Raw genomic sequence first — 20,567 nt, 5'->3', positions numbered from 1 at the left:
TAGCTGATGGGATCGATTGGAAGTTCATCCCTCCGCGTGCCCCGCACTTCGGTGGTTTATGGGAGGCCGCTGTGAAGTCAGCTAAATTTCACTTCTACAGAGTCATCGGTGCATCCATCTTAGCCATCGATGAATTAAGAACTCTTGCATATGAGATTTCTGCCATCCTTAACTCCCGTCCACTCTGTCCAATTTCAGAAAATGCTGAAAGCCTTGAGGTGCTAACACCGGCGCATTTCCTGAAGGGTTCCAGCTACACTAAGTTTCCTGAGCCTGGCATTACTCATCTCCGCGAAGACCGCCTCAGCAGATGGCAGCGGGTTACCCAGATGCAGCAACATTTCTGGCAAAGGTGGAGCAGCGAGTATTTGTCCCTACTTCAAGAGAGGAGCAAGTGGCGCGTCGAAACGTCTAACATCAAGGTTGGACGCATAGTTTTGCTGAAGGAGGACAAAGTTCCACCCTTGAGATGGCAGCTTGGGTGCATCCAGGAAGTCATACCCGGCGGGGACGGAGTCATCAGAGTAGCTATGGTCCGTACAGCTACGGGTCTGATCAAGAGAGCCGTCGCCAAGCTAGCCGTTCTGCCCATCGATTCCGAGATAGTTGGAACCTTACCTCTTCCAACGGGGGGAGTATGTTCGGAGCAGATCGCCAGCGCCTAGTCATGCGCGCATAGGTGTAAGACGGCTCCTGCAGCGCTCTCTGCTTATCTTTGTCGCCTTCTTTCTTATACCACTAAAGCTGTCGCTTATCTATTCAGCAACTACTTTGTAAGCCTGCATATGTCTATATGAAGATCTTGGAGCCAAGCTTTTTACACATTCACAGTCCGTCTGCCGCTCCGTTATTAATTATAAATATAATGGTGGCATATTTGTTGTCTTCCCCATAAACAGTGGGCGTGGCAAACTTTTTTTATCAATCGATAGGTATTGATGAGAACAATACATTTCAGTTAAAATTTTTTACTAGCATCAAAACTGTAGGAGCCACAGGTTTGGGCGGTTTGTGGGCGTTAGAGTGGGCATGGCACTCTACTGAAACAAACTTGCGCTGCGTAAGAAGCTCAGGAATCTGCACGCCAAATCTCAATAGCCTAGCTCTTATAGTTTCCGAGATCTCAGCGTTCATCCGGAAAGACAGACGGACATGGCTAGATCGACTCGGCTAGTGATCCTGATCAAGAATATATATACTTTATGGGGTCGGAAACGCTTCCTTCTGCCTGTTACATACTTTCCGACGAATCTAGTATACCCTTTTACTCTACGAGTAACGGGTATAAAAAACATAGCCAACGACTCCCAAATACGAAGGTTAAGTTAAGAAAACTAATGTGACATTAAATAACGTAGTTAATAAAGATCAACAATTCTAAGCTTTGCACAATAAATTGAAATGTATGGTAATCCGTTCTAGTTGGTTCCTTGGCGTTGAGCTCTGCTACGTTTCAGATAGGCTGAATGGAACGCCAAACAGCTGCTCCCATGTTTTACCGATGCCATTCAGACAACACGTGGAATTGTTATGCGTTTCGAACAGCAACTGCCACATCTCGCACTTGTTTTGGGTCTCGTCGCTAAAGTTCATCACCTATGTTTTATCCGTAATGCGTTCCACGTCTACTAAGTTGCTCATGGGCTGTCTAAGGGTAAGTTCCGGTTGCGTGGATTTATCCTGAATTTTGTTTGAAAGCCTCGAGAATTTTAAATTTGCCGATATGCACAAATGTGACTATGTAATTAGGAGCAGACAGTGTTCAAAGTTCTTCTTCTCTTGTTCACGAATCCATTGGCTGCTACGAAGCAGGGAGCACGTTTTAACTGGTTCGGATGCAATAGTTTGCAACGGATTGCTGAGGGTGGTGGATGGTTTGTAATTAAGTTTGCACTGCTCTGGTAAAGGGTGATCTATAAAAAAATATTTAATTTTTGTCCAATAAACTTCGTGTAAAGATAACTTACGTCGCAAGAAAAAAAGTAAGCTATCGGTCGTAAGCATGTCGTGCAACAGCAACATAAATCCGCCCCAATCCTTTAAGGTAAAGGATAATCCAAGCTTCCAGGGCAGCAGTTCAACCGCCTTTAATCGACTAACCGACACTCTTACGACTTGCCGAAGCCACTTGGCCACATCGTCTTGGGGTAATGCAAAGGATTCCATTAAAAAGCAATTGCAGTTGGACATCACCACGAGTCCTTCTCCCAGGACCTGGGTCTGCTCGTTGAAGACGCGTCCCATTGCTAACCACTTAAAATGTTCACCATCCTCCTTAAACTAGCTCTGTTAGAAGAAGAGTTTTAGACGGTGATCGATATCATCAAAGTCAATGTAGTTAAATTTGTAGGGCTGAGTACCCAAGACATTAGCTTCAGAGTCTACCATCTTCTTTGAGCTGGACATGAGCAGATTAGTTGAACGAAATACGGCTGCAAACGGTAAAAGGCTGACTTCATCAGCTCTTTTTAAACGGCTTATTGAGTCCGTATTTGAGCTACTTATTTGACTATTTAAAGATTCGGAAAGCAGCAAATTTGAAAGACTTGTCGGCCCATCAATGCTCGTAGGTTGTACAAATGTTGTCGGTAATAGATCCTGACGAGCTGCTTTCTGTGATCGGAACTTGGGACACAGATAATGATACGGGAGCTGCAGTCTGACCCTGTTCCGCCTGAATTAAATCGAACTTTCGATCTAAGGACCTTTTAGATTGCCCTTTTTCATCGATTATCGTTTCGAGATGTGACAGATGGCGCTCTTCTAAGGTCTTGCGACTAGTGCTCTGTGCTTAGTTTGGATCTATCACCTCTATGTTTGACTGGCTCGGATTGGAGATGATGTCCACATCACTTTCGTTAGCCCGAAACTCTATATCACGATCCGTGTTAGAGCTACCCACAACGGACTGATTAGAGTCAAAAGAGCTCTGCGAGTTAGTAATTTTCGAGCAAGAGCTGCTCTCGCTTAGTGAATTGCCGGAACCTGAAATGTCAATATATTATAATGAGGATCTCTCGTAAACTTTATTTTATTTAATGGGCTTAAGCTTAAAAAGCTATGAATTTGGATATACATGTCGGAGTTTTGTCTTATATAAAGTGCGAAAATAAATTGCCGGAACCTAAAATGTCAATGTATTAGAATAAGGATTCCTCGTAAACTTAATTTTTGTAGTTGAAGCAGCATTGCTCTCTAAGCTTAAAAAGCTTTAAATTTTGATATACTTGTCGGAGTTTTGTCTTATATAAATTGGGAAAATTTAAGTCCAAATACGAAAATTAATTTACCAGTTACAAATTTTACAAAAATGTATATAACATTAAACCAACCACTAATAGTGCGCTAAATTCCTTTTGCATTATGCAACTCCTACGCTTGTGTGCTTTTAGCAGTTGTAAGCTTGTAGTTTGTCACTAAAGTATTCTTTTTTTTTTACATCAAAACATTTTAATTTTTGTCGGTAGGTGGGTGAGAAAAAGTCTAAAGAATACAATGGATTGTAATACAATACGTAAGATAGGTTGGATTAGCCCTTTTTCATTTGTGATCGCATGCAAAAAAAAACTAAACAAGAAATACAAATGAAATTAATGTTCAGTTATTATGTCCACACCAAACATTAACTAAATAGAACAAGCACCAAAGCAAATGTCAAAAAATGTGCTGACAACTGGTTAAAATGGATCAGAAACCAAAAACTTGAATATATCGAAAAAATCTTTACAAATTTGAAAGAAACTAATTAAGTTAAGAAATGAAATTGGGTAAGGACTTGCCAATGCTTTTGCTTTCTTCCTTATTTGTTGACCCTGTTAATGTCTCAATAAGCTTTTCCTCCATCAATATGTCTGGGGGGAATGTTTGTGCTCTGCCACCACTTCCTCCGAATGTTTGGTCAAAGAGGAAGACAACTCAGTTACTTCGGCCACATATGCACTACGACAGTCTGGACATCGCAAGTCTAAGAAAGTTTAAATTTCAAATTAAAATAAAGTGTTCTTAATAGGTGATCTACGTAATACCCTTTTTTTATGTCGCTTGCTTTTTTGCTCAATGGTAAATTGAGTTAGACAACTCACGCAGCGATAAATGGAAATGTTCATTTCGTTCAGATCACGCTGACAGAGAATGTCTCGCAGTTTCTTTTCCAGTTCCTACTTAAGATCAAATTCGAGCTTTTTATTAGCTGTTATTAGAAAATCACCTATTTACCTACCCGACACAATGTACTCTCAACACAATAGATTCTCTCCTGTTTATCCTTACGCATCGTGTCGAATATTATTCGTAAGGTATTGCACTTTACTCGCTCGCATGACTCCAGTATTTTTAGACTCCATTTGGTTTTAGTCCTACTCGGTAATAGAATAAGAGACAGAGATACTTTAACTTAAAATTACCTTTTAATTAAATTACAAGACCACCTTTCGGTTGGCGTATCTCTTTCACGTATAAAATTTGAAGATATGGTGAAAAAAAGAGCATCGCTCGGCTTTTGCTCATGATAGACTATGAAGGTTTCCTCGTCAGATTCGGCATCGGACACTTAAAAATACGAGTAAACTTTAAAGAGCGGATTTACAAAGTTGTTAAAACTATTCACCCGTATTCTCATTCGGAAGGTTCTCATTTTGACCAGCACTTGAGCTATTGGCAAAGAGCCTAAAAAACTCTTCGTGCTTCGTGCTTCGTGACTCCTCCGCCCGCAATTCCTTTGTGGTGCTGACGATGCTATCGTAGTTTGTCACTTCTCCTTCAGTGCAGGTCTCATAAAAATGTAGCCCACTTGTATCGTTCTCATCCGAGTCAGAGTGGTGTCAAAGGTTGTATTTAACAAAACGTTATTCGCTGGAGTAGAGAAAATTTGGAGATGTTCAGGATCCGCTTGAGCATTAACTATTATGCTTGATGAACCTGAAAATTCCCCCAAGAACTCATTGAACAGCTGACGAGCATTGTCGCGCTCTAGTTCAGAAGGCTGCGGCGATTCGATTCCCAGCATCATCTCGGCATTGCCGGTCTTTAACCATTCATTGCCATAAGTAAGGCGAAGTTTCTCAATTTGCTTTTTAGTCTATAGGTGGGAGGAATCGGTTCCCTCACCGGAGTCGGACTGAAGCTTTTGAGGGGAAATAGCGGACGCTTCTGACTCGGTCTCAATATTCTCCTCTATGTCTACTGTCCTGATCTTTTTCGATGCAGACTTTTTGGTCAATTGCGAGGTTGGTACTGCCATCGACTGTTCTGCAGTCACTGGGTATTTGCCACACCCAATCTAACGCCCATAACGCTTAAATCTGTCTACCGCCGGTAGGTGGTGCATTTCAATCTCGCTTTGCTGCTTGCATATCTCCATTTCCCTTTGGTCCCTTTAGCTGAGTAACGGGTATCTGATAGTAGAGGTACTCGACTATAGCGCTCTTTCTTGATTTTGTTTGAATTTGGTTGGAATTTGTTCGTATGTATGTTCTTAAAATTGCCTTTTTTTACTTATACACATGAATTCTACGACACAACGCGACCGCAAATTCTTCAGAGAAAGGGGAACCAGTAATGACCATGTTAACAAATTTGTTAATGCTGGCCATTTTAAGCCATCCATGAATTCCCAAAAATATGAATTCTCGAATTTGAGAGGAACCAACAGAGTTCCAGCAGACGAGCTCTCTGTGTCATCCCCAGATATTTAAGACATATATTTTTGATCATTAAATAACAATTATTTTTCACGTTTTCTGTAAGTCTTCAAATAACAGTTTTTTTTAGCAGGGATCGAGAAACTTACTATCTAAATACCAAAAGGAAATTGATAATGGGGTCAGTAAGACGTTTCAAATTTCATAAAAAACAAAGTCCGTCTTAATGGACAGCCTCCCAGCCTCCCAAGAAATAATTCTTCGAATAGGTGCAAAGAAACATCGATTTCAACATTTTACACTTTTCACCTTTATCTACTGTATGTGACGTTAATGACCATGTCCTCGCTAGAAACTGGCGTGGCACCTTACTGAAATAAGTTTGCGATACGCAAGAATCTCTTGAGTCTGTATTCTTAATCTCAACTTTCGAGCATTTATAGTTTTCGAGGTCTAAGCGTTTATACGGACAGACGAACATAGCTCACGATCTTGATCACAAATATATATACTTCATGGCAGTGGTACCCACACAAATACAATGAAATGAAAGACTTTCATTTATGTATGTGCGTAAACCGAAGACGCCGGCCAAAGCCACACGAGCGTTTACAGAGTCGGTGTCGTGGCAGAGGACTCCCAGACTGGCGAGTCAGGCCAGAGGGCACCACTAATTTATAGGGTAGGAAAGGCTTCGTTCCACCTGTTACATACGTTCCGATGAACACAATACCTCTTATTCTACGAGTAATGGATATAACGAATGTAAATTTAAATTTAGGTTCTGAGCATACAATTTTAGTTATGTGATTTGTGTTTGTTAGTTTGAACGCGGCACACTGCAAAAATACTTGTTAATGTTTAGAATACTACCAAAAAATGCTTTAACATTTTTATAACTATTCATATTAATATTTTTTGTTTGTATATATTGCAGCGATTTAGAAAATAACCTTTACATTTTAAAATATTTACATTTATTTGGTCGGCAAGCACCACTTTTGCATAACTAAAAAAAACCTAGCCAACGACTCACAAATACGAAGGTTAAGTTAAGAAAACTAATGTGACATTAAATAACGTAGTCAATAAAGATCAACAATTCTAAGCTTTGCACAATAAATTGAAATGTATGGTAATCCGTTCTAGTTGGTTCCTTGGCGTTGAGCTCTGCTACGTTTCAGATAGGCTGAATGGAACGCCAAACAGCTGCTCCCATGTTTTACCGATGACATTCAGACAACACGTGGAATTGTTATGCGTTTCGAACAGCAACTGCCACATCTCGCACTTGTTTTGGGTCTCGTCGCTAAAGTTCATCACATATTTTTTATCCGTAAGGGTAAGTTCCGGTTGCGTGGATTTATCCGGAATTTTGTTTGAAAGCCACGAGAATTTTAAATTTGCCGATATGTACAAATGTGACTCTGTTATTAGGAGCAGACAGTGTTCAAAGTTCTTCTTCTCTTGTTCACGAATCCATTGGCTGCTACGAAGCAGGGAGCACATTTTAACTGGTTCGGATGCAATAGTTTGCAACGGATTGCTGAGAGTGGTGGATGGTTTGTAATTAAGTTTGCACTGCTCTGGTAGAGGGTGATCTATAAAAAAATATTTAATTTTTGTCCAATAAACTTCGTGTAAAGATAACTTACGTCGCAAGAAAAGAAGTAAGCTATCGGTCGTAAGCATGTCGTGCAACAGCAACATAAATCCGCCCCAATCCTTTAAGGTAAAGGATAATCCAAGCTTCCAGGGCAGCAGTTCAACCGCCTTTAATCGACTAACCGACACTCTGACGAGTTGCCGAAGCCACTTGGCCACATCGTCTTGGGGTAATGCAAAGGATTCCATTAAAAAGCAATTGCAGTTGGACATCACCACGAGTCCTTCTCCCAGGACCTGGGTCTGCTCGTTAAAGACGCGTCCCTTTGCCAACCACTTAAAATGTTCACCATCCTCCTTAAACTTGCTCTGGTAGAAGAAGAGTTTTAGACGGTGATCGATATCATCAAAGTCAATGTAGTTAAATTTGTAGGGCTGAGTACCCAAGACATTAGCTTCAGAGTCTACCATCTTCTTTGAGCTGGACATGAGCAGATTAGTTGAACGAAATACGGCTGCAAACGGTAAAAGGCTGACTCCATCAGCTCTTTTTAAACGGCTTATTGAGTCCGTATTTGAGCTACTTATTTGACTATTTAAAGATTCGGAAAGCAGCAAATTTGAAAGACTTGTTGGCCCATCAATGCCCAGCTGCTCGTAGGTTGTACAAATGCTGTCGGTAATAGATCCTGACGAGCTGCCTTCTGTGAGCGGAACTTGGGACACAGATAATGATACGGGAGCTGCAGTCTGACCCTGTTCCGCCTGAATTAAATCGAACTTTCGATCTAAGAACCTTTTAGATTGCCCTTTTTCATCGCTTATCGTTTCGAGATGTGACAGATGGCGCTCTTCTAAGGACTTGCGACTAGTGCTCTGTGCGTAGTTTGGATCTATCACCTCTATGCTTGACTGGCTCGAATTGGAGATGATGTCCACATCACTTTCGTTAGCCCGAAACTCTATATCACGATCCGTGTTAGAGCTACCCACAACGGACTGATTAGAGTCAAAAGAGCTCTGCGAGTTAGTAATTTTCGAGCAAGAGCTGCTCTCGCTTAGTGAATTGCCGGAACCTAAAATGTCAATATATTATAATGAGGATCTCTCGTAAACTTTATTTTATTTAATGGGTTTAAGCTTAAAAAGCTATGAATTTGGATATACATGTCGGAGTTTTGTCTTATATAAAGTGCGAAAATAAATTGCCGGAACCTAAAATCTCAATGTATTACAATAAGGATTCCTCGTAAACTTAATTTTTGTAGTTGAAGCAGCATTGCTCTCTAAGCTTAAAAAGCTTTAAATTTTGATATACTTGTCGGAGTTTTGTCTTATATAAATTGGGAAAATTTAAGTCCAAATACGAAAATTAATTTACCAATTACAAATTTTACAAAAATGTATATAACATTAAACCAACCACTAATAGTGCGCTAAATTCCTTTTGCATTATGCAACTCCTACGCTTGTGTGCTTTTAGCAGTTGTAAGCCTGTAGTTTGTCACTAAAGTATTCTTTTTTTACATCAAAACATTTTAGTTTTTGTCGGTAGGTGGGTGAGAAAAAGTCTAAAAAATACAATGGATTGTAATACAATAAGTAAGATAGGTTGGATTTAGCCCTTTTTCATTTGTGTTCGCAAGCAAAAAAAAAACTAAACAAGAAATACAAATGAAATTAATGTTCAGTTATTATGTCCACACCAAACATTAACTAAATAGAACAAGCACCAAAGCAAATGTCAAAAAATGTGCTGACAACTGGTTAAAATGGATCAGAAACCAAAAACTTGCAAATAACGAAAAAATCTTTACAAATTTGAAAGAAACTAATTAAGTTAAGAAATGAAATTGGGTAAGGACTTGCCAATGCTTTTGCTTTCTTCCTTATTTGTTTACCCTGTAAATGTCTCAACAAGCGTTTCCTCCATCAATATGTCTGGGGGGGAATGTTTGTGCTCTGCCACCACTTCCTCCGAATGTTTGGTCAAAGAGGAAGACAACTCAGTTACTTCGGCCACATATGCACTACGATAGTCTAGACATCTCAAGTCTAAGAAAGTTTAAATTTCAAAGTAAAATAAAGTGTTCTTAATAGGTGATCTACGTAATACCCTTTTTTTTATGTCGCTTGCTTTTTTGCTCAATGGTAAATTGAGTTAGACAACTCACGCAGCGATAAATGGAAATGTTCATTTCGTTCAGATCACGCTGACAGAGAATGTCTCGCAGTTTCTTTTCCAGTTCCTACTTAAGATCAAATTCGAGCTTTTTATTAGCTGTTATTAGAAAATCACCTATTTACCTACCCGACACAATGTACTCTCAACACAATAGATTCTCTCCTGTTTATCCTTACGCATCGTGTCGAATATTATTCGTAAGGTATTGCACTTTACTCGCTCGCATGACTCCAGTATTTTTAGACTCCATTTGGTTTTAGTCCTACTCGGTAATAGAATAAGAGACAGAGATACTTTAACTTAAAATTACCTTTTAATTAAATTACAAGACCACCTTTCGGTTGGCGTATCTCTTTCACGTATAAAATTTGAAGATATGGTGAAAAAAGAGCATCGCTCGGCTTTTGCTCATGATAGACTATGAAGGTTTCCTCGTCAGATTCGGCATCGGACACTTAAAAATACGAGTAAACTTTAAAGAGCGGATTTACAAAGTTGTTAAAACTATTCACCCGTATTCTCATTCGGAAGGTTCTCATTTTGACCAGCACTTGAGCTATTTGCAAAGAGCCTAAAAAACTCTTCGTGCTTATCAGGCAGTGACTCCTCCGCCCGCAATTCCTTTGTGGTGCTGACGATGCTATCGTAGTTTGTCACTTCTCCTTCAGTGCAGGTCTCATAAAAATGTAGCCCACTTGTATCGTTCGCATCCGAGTCAGAGTGGTGTCAAAGGTTGTATTTAACAAAACGTTATTCGCTGGAGTAGAGAAAATTTGGAGATGTTCAGGATCCGCTTGAGAATTAACTATTATGCTTGATGAACCTGAAAATTCCCCCAAGAACTCATTGAACAGCTGACGAGCATTGTCGCGCTCTAGTTCAGAAGGCTGCGGCGATTCGATTCCCAGCATCATCTCGGCATTGCCGGTCTTTAACCATTCATTGCCATAAGTAAGGCGAAGTTTCTCAATTTGCTTTTTAGTCTCCAGGTGAGAGGAATCGGTTCCCTCATCGGAGTCGGACTGAAGCTTTTGAGGGGAAATAGCGCACGCTTCTGACTCGGTCTCAAGATTCTCCTCTATGTCTACTGTCCTGATCTTTTTCGATGCAGACTTTTTGGTCAATTGCGAGGTTGGTACTGCCATCGACTGTTCTGCCGTCCACTCTAACGCCCATAACGCTTAAATCTGTCTACCGCCGGTAGGTGGTGCATTTCAATCTCGCTTTGCTGCTTGCATATCTCTATTTCCCTTTGGTCCCTTTAGCTGAGTAACGGGTATCTGATAGTAGAGGTACTCGACTATAGCGCTCTTTCTTGATTTTGTTTGAATTCGGTTGGAATTTGTTCGTATGTATGTTCTTAAAATTGCCTTTTTTACTCATACACATGAATTCTACGACACAACGCGACCGCAAATTCTTCAGAGAAAGTGGAACTAGTAATGACCATGTTAACAAATTTGTTAATGCTGGCCATTTTAAGCCATCCATGAATTCCCAAAAATATGAATTCTCGAATTTGAGAGGAACCAACCGAGTTCCAGCAGACGAGCTCTCTGTGTCATCCCCAGATATTTAAGACATATATTTTTGATCATTAAATAACAATTATTTTTGACGTTTTCTGTAAGTCTTCAAATAACAGTTTTTTTTAGCAGGGATCGAGAAACTTACTATCTAAATACCAAAAGGAAATTGATAATGGGATCAGTAAGACGTTTCAAATTTCATAAAAAACAAAGTCCGTCTTAATGGACAGCCTCCCAGCCTCCCAAGAAATAATTCTTCGAAAAGGTGCAAAGAAACATCGATTTCAACATTTTACACTTTTCACCTTTATCTACTGTATGTGACGTTATTGACCATGTCCTCGCTAGAAACTGGCGTGGCACCTTACTGAAATAAGTTTGCGATGCGCAAGAATCTCTTGAGTCTGTATTCTTAATCTCAACTTTCTAACATTTATAGTTTTCGAGGTCTAAGCGTTTATACGGACAGACGAACATAGCTCACGATCTTGATCACAAATATATATACTTCATGGCAGTGGTACCCACACAAATACAATGAAATGAAAGACTATCATTTATGTATGTGCGTAAACCGAAGACGCCGGCCAAAGCCACACGAGCGTTTACAGAGTCGGTGTCGTGGCAGAGGACTCCCAGACTTGCGAGTCAGGCCAGAGGGCACCACTAATTTATAGGGTAGGAAAGGCTTCGTTCCACCTGTTACATACGTTCCGATGAACACAATATCTCTTATTCTACGAGTAACGGATATAACGAATTTAAATTTAAATTTAGGTTCTGAGCATACAATTTTAGTTATGTGATTTGTGTTTGTTAGTTTGAACGCGGCACAGTGCAAAAATACTTGTTAATGTTTAGAATACTACCAAAAAATGCTTTAACATTTTTAAAACTATTCTATATTTAATATATTAATATTTTTTGTTTGTATAATGTTAATGTATGTGTTAATGTTTAGAATACTACCAAAAATTGCTTCAACATTTTTATAACTATTCATATTAATATTTTTTGTTTGTATATATTGCAGCGATTTAGAAAATAACCTTTACATTTTAAAATATTTACATTTATTTGGTCGGCAAGCACCACTTTTGCATAACTAAAAAAACCTAGCCAACGACTCACAAATACGAAGGTTAAGTTAAGAAAACTAATGTGACATTAAATAACGTAGTCAATAAAGATCAACAATTCTAAGCTTTGCACAATAAATTGAAATGTATGGTAATCCGTTCTCGTTGGTTCCTTGGCGTTGAGCTCTGCTAAGTTTTAGATAGGCTGAATGGAACGCCAAACAGCTGCTCCCATGTTTTACCGATGACATTCAGACAACACGTGGAATTGTTATGCGTTTCGAACAGCAACTGCCACATCTCGCACTTGTTTTGGGTCTCGTCGCTAAAGTTTATCACATATTTTTTATCCGTAATGCGTTCCACGTCTACTAAGTTGCTCATGGGCTGTCTAAGGGTAAGTTCCGGTTGCGTGGATTTATCCTGAATTTTGTTTGAAAGCCACGAGAGTTTTAAATTTGCCGATATGTACAAATGTGACTCTGTAATTAGGAGCAGACAGTGTTCAAAGTTCTTCTTCTCTTGTTCACGAATCCATTGGCTGCTACGAAGCAGGGAGCACATTTTAACTGGTTCGGATGCAATAGTTTGCAACGGATTGCTGAGAGTGGTGGATGGTTTGTAATTAAGTTTGCACTGCTCTGGTAGAGGGTGATCTATAAAAAAATATTTAATTTTTGTCCAATAAACTTCGTGTAAAGATAACTTACGTCGCAGTTCAACCGCCTTTAATCGACTAACCGATACTCTGACGACTTGCCGAAGCCACTTGGCCACATCGTCTTGGGGTAATGCAAAGGATTCCATTAAAAAGCAATTGCAGTTGGACATCACCACGAGTCCTTCTTTCAGGACCTGGGAGTAGTATGGAAACGCGGATTCTGGGACAATTAGCATATTAATGGCCCCCGCCCCCTTACTAATTAGCATATTAATGACCCCGCCTCTCACTGATTAACATATTAATGACCCCCGCCTCTTCATTAACGTATGCGGGTTCTGGGACAATTAGGATAATCCAATAAATTAAGTGATTTTAATGGACTTTGAACTCATAAAAATGTCACGATCATGTCTATAAAGAGTATACTTAATTGCCCCCAACCCCACACCACCATGTGACAATACTGATCACGTGACCTTTTTGCCTCATTATCAACAATAAATATTCAGCAGGTGTTGCTGTACACGGGAGAAAGGTCGCACACTTTCCCCACATCCCCATGTGACAATATTGATCATGTATCCTTTTCCTCATTATTAGCAATTAATATTCAGCAGGTGTTGCTGTGCACGTGAGAAAGGTCGCAAACCCAAAACATCTAAAGATGGTTGCCTTAGAGGAACATGTCCGATCATGTTGGGGAATAACGTTTCCTATGACTGTAAAATTAATTTAGAAATCAAAAGAACCCCAATAAAATGAATCCCACAAGTTAATAATTCTCAGATGTCGAATATTTTCAAACAGACATTTTTGTTTCCGCCCCAGAAGGTTTAACTGGTAAATTCTCTAAGATTCTCTCCTTTCCACAAACGGGTCATAAACATATCAAAAAAGGGATTCAAGCAAGAGCTACCCGAACATGCGCACCTGTCTATTACCTGACCGGAATAAAAGGGACACATGCACAAGTCTGAAGGCGCACGCCCATTGACAAGATCATGGGCCTCACGCCAACGACCTCACGGCTGACTGCTAGCTCTAATCTCAGTCAAGGAAATATTTTCCATTCTCCATACCTGTAAATTTAACTCGAAATAAAAAGTCAGAAGTGTATTTTGTAGCATAATAATACATTTATTCATTATATTGGTATTGCGAACATGTTTGATTATATATTGAAATTAATTTGATTCTTGCTTTGATTCCGACGATTTGCATAGAAGAAGCAGGCGCACGTTTCCGACGTCATTTCTGGATTACAAAATGTAAAGTGTTCACCATAATTCGTAGTAGTGAGATCATGTCCACCTCGATTCATGAACATAGTTTTTGTGTTTAGAAGGTATTGAAAATGCTGACCAATTATCTCTCCTTTAAATTGTTTAATAAGTTGGTCAACTTCCTCATGAAACTTCATTTGGTTAATTTTATTTTCTTAAGAGCACAAACCCCGCCCTTAAGGTGTGTTTCACAATAGGGAAACCGGTTTCCTTTAAACCTGTTTAATGACGGACACCCCATTTCCTCGATATCAATGAGCTGACGACTCCCAAAAAACTTCTCTAGAAATCGTTTCTTTTCCACACCTTTACAAATAATTTGTTTTCCGCTTGTAATTGTCCTTAGATACTTTCGAGTTTGTGGAAATCTATTTTCTCCATCATTCCAAAAAATTTTGTGATGTGTATTGGTTAACCAAATTGCAGTCTTTCGAGATTTGGTATTTAGCATAGTAAAATCATATGGTGGTTCTATTAAAAAACTATTATTCAAGTTTGGATCTTTTTCGAATACAATTCCAATTTCCTTTAGAATAAAATTATTATTATTATCAAAGAAACCTTGAACATCAATCGATACAATATCTTTCAACATTTTTCTAATGTTAAACAACTCGTTGTACTAGTCCGTTTAGTGGGTTATATTCAACTAAACGGTCATATATGAGGAGACAGTAAGCTTGGATATTTTCATGACTTGGTGTCCTTAGTTCTATTAAAATTCTCACATCAATAGGACCAATTTTTACTGATTCGTTTTGATATGAAAGCTTAACCACAATAATAAGGGTCTTCAAAATAAATTTATTTGGGGTCAAAAATGGTTGTGATTAACGATTATAGTAACTAGATTGAAATCTTGTATACATTTCATATAGGTGAGCATACTAATTCTTACTAAAATCAACATTCAGATTAATTTTTATGACTTGGTGTCTTTAGTTCTATTGAAATTCTCACATCAATAGGACCAATTAATTTACTGATTCGTTTTGATATGAAAGATCAACCACAATAATAGGGGTCTTCAATTTAAATTCATTTGGGGTCAAAAATGGTTTTGATTCACGATTATAGTAACTAGAATGAAATCTTGTATACATTTCATATAGGTGAGCATACTAATTCTTACTAAAATCGACATTCAGATTATTATGGAAATGACTCAGAATTCATGTGAACTTTCAAGTTTGATAAGTTATTTGTGATAAGTTCTCCATTTAGTGTAAATCCAATTATGGCAAATCTTGGTTTTTCAAGGTTAACCGACAATTTCACATTTCAGCTCTATTGATTCCCATACCCCAATTTGGGGTTAACATATAAATCCCAACTCTGGAATGCGATTGGTAGGTTTACACAACTTTTAATAATATCGTACATCTTAATTTTTGCAAAATAGCTCAGAGTTACATGGGGAACTTTCCAGGTTTTTTTCGTAATTTTCAGTTTAAAAGTTTTTTCATTTCTGGTTTGTTCAAGACTCACCACGATTCTTAGTTAGCATCATTACAATTTAACAAAACTTTTTTATAAACCTCAGCCAATCCCAACAAAATTTGATTGGTACAGAAAAGATGAAGTGGGGTCCTGTAGAAATTTCATCTCCACTGCTCCATCCAGAATTTAATAGGTATTGACTTTGAAGATTATCCAGAGATATATAATTGTTTAGGGTAGTACTCATATTGACATGGACTTGACACGTTGAACACGTTGTATTTAGTTGTTACTTAGCAGTATTTTGATGGTTACTTTCTGTTTAGTATTGTTTTTGGATGGTTACTTTTTGTATAGTACCTGTACAGTACTTGGTTTTGGATGGTTACTATCTGTATAGTATCTGTAAAGTACTTGGTTTTAGATGGTTACTAAATGTTAACAAGTATTATGAGATGCTATAGTCTCTTATTAAGAATTATATATGAATGTCAAAAACGATTTAAAACTAACTATAATTGGGAAAGTAATTGAAATCACTCCGGCGTAATACAGTAAAAAGAAAAAACACTGTGATTATCCCATTTTCTATCACCATAACAAATGTGTATACCCACACCTAAATGACCAATTGTATCCTTTGTCCAAAAATGTCTGTGACTTTCACTTATAAATTTGTCACCGATAATTTAAATCCCATTAAGCAAACCACCCATTGCTAACCATACCATAACCCCAGAGTCAAGTTGGTTACCTACAATAAACATAGGTGATGGTGTAAAGGATTGCTAAAATGCCTCGACGGAGGCGCAAAGGTCATAAAAAATGGTCATAAAAATGTTAATTAGGAAAGTATTTTTTATTTGCGAGCCATTTATAACTGTTGCCAACGACACAAACAGTTGTTACAAAGGATTTGCTTAAATGCCTCGACGCAGGCGCAAAGGTCAAGGTATTGGAAAAAATTCATGGAATATTATCCCTTCATAAAAGAGGTCATAAAACATATAATTAGGAAAGTATTTTTTTATTTGCGAACAAATTATAACTGGTACCAACAACACAAATAGTTGTTACAAAGGATTGCTAAAATGCCTTGATGCAGGCGCAAAGGTCAAGGTAATTAAAAAATTCCTGGAATATTATCCCTTGACCAAAAACGAAAATTTCTTCTATTTGGATAATAAAAAAATATATATTTATTCAATACTTTGATTTTTCCATCAAGCTGCTTGATAAATCTAGTTGTTTGATATTCTCTAACTAATTGAGTAATAAGTTTTCATGTGTCTATTTAATTTACCAAAAGCAGTATTAGTCTTCTCTCATAAAATTGAACTTTTGGATCTCTCTAATTCCCCACCGGTGAAATATATGTTCCTCATATTTAAAAATTATGGTTTGCCAACCCCGACCAACCTCCGCAACATAGATGGGTACTTGTAATTCATATTTAAGATATTTCCTCCTTCTCTAACTAATATCCTTTTATCCATCATGTAAACAGGTTTAGAATTGTATTGCATGCTTCAACCCCTAGCCACACCCACCACTGTTACAGATTTGACTTTTCCAATGGCTGCCCCAGCTACCTAAGCTGTACATTTCTTTTGATTTTCTCTTTTTCTTTCTAAGCAATGTACACAATTTTTAAACTGGTTCTGACCTCCCTCTTTAATGGCATCCTCTACTTTATTTTCGTTATATTTCTGATCTTTTCGTAACAGTAGGTTGTTGCTCTTTTATCATTTTATGGGATTATTGAGCACCCGAAATCCCAGATATTAACTCATAACATGTAATTAGCAGAATATAGTCAAAGATATCAGACTCTAAAAAGACAAGATTTACCTACAATTCAATTTACCATCTACAATCCCTGGAGAAGATTTTAGTATTTGCAGTTTAATTTTCTAATTTATTGATTTCACAGATTCCCGCTGGTAAATACCAATTTTTAACAAATGGCTTCCAACTTCATACCATTCAGACAACCAACATAATAGAACTGACTCTCAAGGTATCTGTAACGCACAATATATTTCCGTCTCTTTTCTTCTAATCAATATTAAAAAATTTCAAAAACTGTTTTTTGGAGTTCATTTTATTCTTAGAATTGAATTATTAAAAATCATTAAGCCAACAGAGATAATAATGTTTTTGTGATAATATCCCATGAATAATACATAATTCTTATTTGTATATTTTCAAAATTATTTATTTCAGAAAATTATTCATTAATCGCATTCAAATAATATTCATAATATATCTTACAATTTTTCAGATTTATCAATAGAGTTTGCCAATTATTAATATTAAATGATATTGCATCATATCTATTTTTAAGATTAAATATTAAGATAGGGTCGTCCTCGCGAGACATAGCGCTGACCAACTCACATTGGTCTGCCTCACCATTAAATTTAAGGCATTCTAAGTCTGATACTGAATCCCCTATACGAAAAATCATCTCCTTAACTTGCAGTAGCAGTCGTGACAGCGGATTATTTTCGATTTCCGCATCGTGAAGATCAATTTGGTGTTGTAACTTGGTTGTCTCCATCATCAGCTCGGTGATTCGATTTTCCACGTTCTCAATATCAAATAGATGGGAATCGGTATTGTTTTCGCTCTGCAAATCCACCAAGCGCCATTTCAGGATATCCAACTCTTCTATATTATCGTAATAGATACTACCGAATTCTCGTCGCAACTCCTTGGAAACCTTTAAAATTTCCTTAAAGATTCTTATTTCAATCATCAAATCTTCATTTATTTTAAAGTCACACTGGTTGATTTGGTTATTGATTTCAGTCATCTTTTGTCTTTCGATTTAAATTTTGTACTGTTTTAGGTTTTGTAATCTCATCAACCAGGAAAAGACAGAACGTAGAATCGAGCAGGTACTTTATATCCAAGGATCAAACCCCCTCCCCAAGAATCAAACCACCATCCCATGCGATTGGCTTAAGTAAAACCATTCCACACTGTGTCAAAGTGAGAAGAAGAATACATAAGAAACCGGAAATCAAAGGCAAAGTAAGATTGTAGCCCAATACATATCGATATTGAGAACTGTTGTTATAAGAGTATGCGTACATTTAATTGTATTTAATATATTAGTTGTTGATAATTATAATTTTATAATGGTCATCATTAAGTAAGAGGAATGGTACAGAATTTTTATTCATAATATTTAATCTTAAAAATAGATATGATGCAATATCATTTAATATTAATAATTGGCAAACTCTATTGATAAATCTGAAAAATTGTAAGATATATTATGAATATTATTTGAATGCGATTAATGAATAATTTTCTGAAATAAATAATTTTGAAAATATACAAATAAGAATTATGTATTATTCATGGGATATTATCACAAAAACATTATTATCTCTGTTGGCTTAATGATTTTTAATAATTCAATTCTAAGAATAAAATGAACTCCAAAAAACAGTTTTTGAAATTTTTTAATATTGATTAGAAGAAAAGAGACGGAAATATATTGTGCGTTACAGATACCTTGAGAGTCAGTTCTATTATGTTGGTTGTCTGAATGGTATGAAGTTGGAAGCCATTTGTTAAAAATTGGTATTTACCAGCGGGAATCTGTGAAATCAATAAATTAGAAAATTAAACTGCAAATACTAAAATCTTCTCCAGGGATTGTAGATGGTAAATTGAATTGTAGGTAAATCTTGTCTTTTTAGAGTGTGATATCTTTGACTATATTCTGCTAATTACATGTTATGAGTTAATATCTGGGATTTCGGGTGCTCAGTAATCCCATAAAATGATAAAAGAGCAACAACCTACTGTTACGAAAAGATCAGAAATATAACGAAAATAAAGTAGAGGATGCCATTAAAGAGGGAGGTCAGAACCAGTTTAAAAATTGTGTACATTGCTTAGAAAGAAAAAGAGAAAATCAAAAGAAATGTACAGCTTAGGTAGCTGGGGCAGCCATTGGAAAAGTCAAATCTGTAACAGTGGTGGGTGTGGCTAGGGGTTGAAGCATGCAATACAATTCTAAACCTGTTTACATGATGGATAAAAGGATATTAGTTAGAGAAGGAGGAAATATCTTAAATATGAATTACAAGTACCCATCTATGTTGCGGAGGTTGGTCGGGGTTGGCAAACCATAATTTTTAAATATGAGGAACATATATTTCACCGGTGGGGAATTAGAGAGATCCAAAAGTTCAATTTTATGAGAGAAGACTAATACTGCTTTTGGTAAATTAAATAGACACATGAAAACTTATTACTCAATTAGTTAGAGAATATCAAACAACTAGATTTATCAAGCAGCTTGATGGAAAAATCAAAGTATTGAATAAATATATATTTTTTTATTATCCAAATAGAAGAAATTTTCGTTTTTGGTCAAGGGATAATATTCCAGGAATTTTTTAATTACCTTGACCTTTGCGCCTGCATCAAGGCATTTTAGCAATCCTTTGTAACAACTATTTGTGTTGTTGGTACCAGTTATAATTTGTTCGCAAATAAAAAAATACTTTCCTAATTATATGTTTTATGACCTCTTTTATGAAGGGATAATATTCCATGAATTTTTTCCAATACCTTGACCTTTGCGCCTGCGTCGAGGCATTTAAGCAAATCCTTTGTAACAACTGTTTGTGTCGTTGGCAACAGTTATAAATGGCTCGCAAATAAAAAATACTTTCCTAATTAACATTTTTATGACCATTTTTTATGACCTTTGCGCCTCCGTCGAGGCATTTTAGCAATCCTTTACACCATCACCTATGTTTATTGTAGGTAACCAACTTGACTCTGGGGTTATGGTATGGTTAGCAATGGGTGGTTTGCTTAATGGGATTTAAATTATCGGTGACAAATTTATAAGTGAAAGTCACAGACATTTTTGGACAAAGGATACAATTGGTCATTTAGGTGTGGGTATACACATTTGTTATGGTGATAGAATATGGGATAATCACAGTGTTTTTTCTTTTTACTGTATTACGCCGGAGTGATTTCAATTACTTTCCCAATTATAGTTAGTTTTAAATCGTTTTTGACATTCATATATTTTGTTCTTTCTAGACATTTTATTGTAGCTTATAACTATAGTTATGGGATGTAAGGCTAGCTAGTTAAGATTACA

At 37.1% G+C, this 20,567-nt stretch overlaps 2 protein-coding genes and 1 pseudogene across 2 annotated transcripts; all 3 read right to left on the bottom strand.

Annotated features, from left to right (window-relative positions):
- Window positions 1-1,446: 1,446 nt before the first annotated feature.
- Window positions 1,447-5,239, bottom strand: LOC119561773 (annotated as a pseudogene).
- Window positions 5,240-6,599: 1,360 nt separating this feature from the next.
- Window positions 6,600-10,994, bottom strand: LOC119561757. The gene is given in 10 exon segments (XM_037875237.1): window positions 6,600-7,240; window positions 7,295-8,320; window positions 9,114-9,299; window positions 9,361-9,493; window positions 9,556-9,691; window positions 9,764-9,812; window positions 9,815-9,883; window positions 9,942-10,142; window positions 10,145-10,594; window positions 10,964-10,994. Coding segments are annotated over 10 exon segments (2,709 nt in total). The 3' UTR covers window positions 6,600-6,812.
- Window positions 10,995-12,058: 1,064 nt separating this feature from the next.
- Window positions 12,059-12,877, bottom strand: LOC119561766. The gene is made up of 2 exons (XM_037875246.1): window positions 12,748-12,877; window positions 12,059-12,693 (listed from the first exon to the last, which is right to left on the bottom strand). The coding sequence occupies exons 1-2, from the start codon at window positions 12,866-12,868 to the stop codon at window positions 12,227-12,229; spliced, it is 588 nt and encodes a 195-aa protein (XP_037731174.1). The 5' UTR covers window positions 12,869-12,877; the 3' UTR covers window positions 12,059-12,226.
- Between the last annotated feature and the right edge of the window lie 7,690 nt (window positions 12,878-20,567).

The sequence above is a fragment of the Drosophila subpulchrella genome, unplaced genomic scaffold (assembly GCF_014743375.2).
Source record: "Drosophila subpulchrella strain 33 F10 #4 breed RU33 unplaced genomic scaffold, RU_Dsub_v1.1 Primary Assembly Seq36, whole genome shotgun sequence".
NCBI classification, from domain to species: Eukaryota; Metazoa; Arthropoda; class Insecta; order Diptera; family Drosophilidae; genus Drosophila; species Drosophila subpulchrella.
The sequence above is the reverse complement of the archived record's forward strand: the minus strand, read 5'-3'. Positions and strand labels throughout refer to the sequence as shown.